Source organism: Myotis lucifugus, unplaced genomic scaffold, assembly GCF_000147115.1.
Source record: "Myotis lucifugus unplaced genomic scaffold, Myoluc2.0 scaffold_100, whole genome shotgun sequence".
NCBI classification, from domain to species: Eukaryota; Metazoa; Chordata; class Mammalia; order Chiroptera; family Vespertilionidae; genus Myotis; species Myotis lucifugus.
Window position 1 is genome coordinate 1,220,603 of NW_005871148.1, and position 2,884 is coordinate 1,223,486.

Genomic DNA, 2,884 nt, shown 5'->3' on the forward strand with positions numbered 1-2,884 from the left:
CCCCAAGGCCCCAGAGGGAAAGAAGGGTTTATTCTACAAAGCTCTCCATGTAGTCCCATCTGGGTGGACTTAGGTGGGGTTGGGGGCCTTCCCACCCAGGGACAGGGGTCTGGCCAGGTTAGCCACCACTTACCCCCAAAGAAGTACGAAGTCCCTGTACGGATCAGCAGTGGGTATGAGACCCTGACCTCTGCCCCCTCCACATCATCAATGCTGATGACTGCATGGTTTTCCTGTGCCGCGAAATTCACCTCGTGCCAAAAGCCATCGTTCAGGCGGTACCCTGGACAGGAAAGGAGGATGCTGTGGGTGGGGAACGCACCAGGCCCTAGGAGCAATCTGTCTTTCCTGTGGAAGCAGCACCCCCCCACTCTGTGTCCCAATAGTGGAGGATGTTCCTCCTCCCATTGTTACACTTATCACACTGGGTGGTGACATCTCTGAAAGTCTCTCTTCACTATCCAGCAGCTTATACAGTCTGCAAAGTTATAAATGAATAACAAACACCTCCAGAGACCCGCCCTGGAACTGGAGAATACCAGGACTCTCAGGCTTCCTGCTTCTCCCAGCACCCGTAGCCCCTCAGATCTGCCCCCAGCCCCAGCTGCCTCTCATCCACTCCCACCTTTTCCCAGGGGCCTGGGACCTCCTGCTCTGCTCCCCTCAGTCCAAGCCTACAATCACCCCTGCTCTCCTCTGCCCTCTCTGGCCTCCTACCTATCTCTCTGGCCCCTGTCCACCCTTCAATCCAGGCCCCGCCCCCAACCCATCCCTCACCAGCAGCGAACTGAAGCTTCTTTCGGCCGGTCTGTGCAATGGACACGTTGACCTGCCCTTCACTGAGCATCAGCTCCACGTGGCCCAGTCCGTCCCCCAGGCTGGAGTAAAGTAGCAGTCCCGTGAGGTCCCAGGTGCGGAAGCGAAAGGAGACTGCGAGGCGGCCGCGCCGAGGGAACCCAGGCACTTGCAGGAAGTTGTGAGGACCTCCGAAGTTGACCGGGTGAGGGACCGGGTCCAGGCAGCGGAAGGCCACCTTACCCTGGAGGCGAAAGCAAGGACCCATCAGTGGCCTCGAGTTTCCACCCCGCCTCTCTGGGAATCCCATTTTCGTACTGGTCTAAGATCTTTGTCACAGCACTTCCTCAGTGTGGGAGCGATGGGGGAAGACCTTCAACCCTGACATTTCCATCCTCCTAGAAACAGGTCCAGCTGTACAGGGGGCCTCGGCTCTCTTGCTATCACTGATCTACAACGTCTTCAGGGCGACCCCTCCTTCCTGCCAACGTCCAGAGGGGATTTCCCATGGCTCTACTGCCGCTTCTTAACTGGGGTAGAGGGGTGGACTTTGCACCTCCTGTAATTTCATCAAGCCCCCCACTTGAGCATCTGGCTGGGGAGGGAGAGGTCCTGAACTTGTATCTGATTGTCAAGATCTCTTCCCGTTCCACTTCTTGGCTTTCCAAGTGGCTCTGCTGTCCCATCCTCCCGGATCCCCGGCCCACTGGCCTCGAAGGTGATCCTCGAATGGCGCCGCACAGCCAGGTCCGCGATGTTGACTCGGTTGAAGATTACATTTTCCATGCAGCCACGGAAATTATGCCGATAGGCAAGGTTTTTCTGTGCGCCCACCAGACCTCCAATGAACATCTGCGGGCGGGCGGGCGGAGTAGGGAATGAGGGTGAGGTTCCCTGGGTGCCGGAGCGCATGCACCTCCCTGGAGCTCCCACCATGCAGCTTTTTTATAAAAGGCTTGAAACACACATTTCCCCAATGTCGGTGTTAAAGCTGGAAGCTCGCTGGGCCTCCTGAGGTTTGGGTTCTAGTCCTAACTCCACCACAAAGTGGCTGCATGGCCTTGAGTAGGTCAATAAAACTTTCTGGGATTCTTTCTGTGCAGACGGAGGCCAGGGTCTTTAATCCCACACAGCGGGGCAATCCCAGGGGGCAATTTTCTCATCTTGCCCAATCCTCAAAATCCAGATGTCCAAACCCCATCTCAATGGTTCTCGGGTGGCACCAGGAAGCAAGGTCTGACCTTTGGTGGAGGGAAGTGCTGTCCCCCACCCACCCAGCCAGCGCCCCCCTCAACCAAATGACTCCCTTCCGCTCTGCTCACCTCATTGTCCAGGTTCAGCCTCTCGAAGTCGCCATGAGAATGAAACGCTGCACATAGCCGTCCAGGGTGAGGTTTGCTTGGCGGCCATATCGGTCCACACGCACGTAGTGCCAGTGCTGGTCATTGAGGACCCCACCAGCGCTCACCGTGGTGTGTCCCGGCCGTGGTTGGATGGGGCTGCTGCCTGAGGATAGGGTGGGGCTAGGTCAGACCTTGGACCCGGAGAACCCCAGTGAGCCCCTAGGAAGCAGCAGCCAGGGAGGGTGGGCCTAGAGATGGGACCACCCAGACCTGGGATGGAGCAGAGGTCATTGGCAAGGATGTGACTTAGGGCAAGTCATTTAACCTCTTTGAACTTCCATCGGTAAAACTTGGGGCACAATAGCTGCTTCTACTTCATCATGTGGATGTTATGAAAAACTAATTAGACACAAAAATACTTTTTCTTTTTCGTGTGTGTGTGTGTGTGTGTGTGTGATGTTTTTACATTGAGGAGACTGGGATTGGGGTGTGCCTCCTCCGAGGTCACACCGCTAGCAGCCAGCAGCGGGTAGAGCTGAGGCTGGAATCCAGTTCTGCTAACCCGGGGTCCAGAGTTCTGCTAGCACTAAATCCTACACGAAAAAGGCGGGTTGGTCCGAACGGGAGAGGGGACGTCAGGGTGGGCGCGGCTTCGCGGAGGAGGTGCGGCGAGCGGCGCAGCAGCCCCGCTCACGAGTTCCCCCCCAGGTCGCTCACCCAGGCTCATGTGCAGTAGCAAGTGCGCC

At 57.1% G+C, this 2,884-nt stretch overlaps 1 protein-coding gene across 1 annotated transcript in view; it reads right to left on the minus strand.

Moving 5' to 3' along the window:
• Window positions 1-2,884, minus strand: part of CNTNAP1 (contactin associated protein 1) — a 12,556-nt gene that overhangs the window by 7,441 nt on the left and 2,231 nt on the right. The window contains 6 exon segments of the mRNA XM_023756971.1: window positions 43-283; window positions 778-1,039; window positions 1,507-1,647; window positions 2,118-2,152; window positions 2,155-2,301; window positions 2,856-2,883. Of these exon segments, the coding sequence (XP_023612739.1) occupies window positions 43-283; window positions 778-1,039; window positions 1,507-1,647; window positions 2,118-2,152; window positions 2,155-2,301; window positions 2,856-2,883 (854 nt within the window).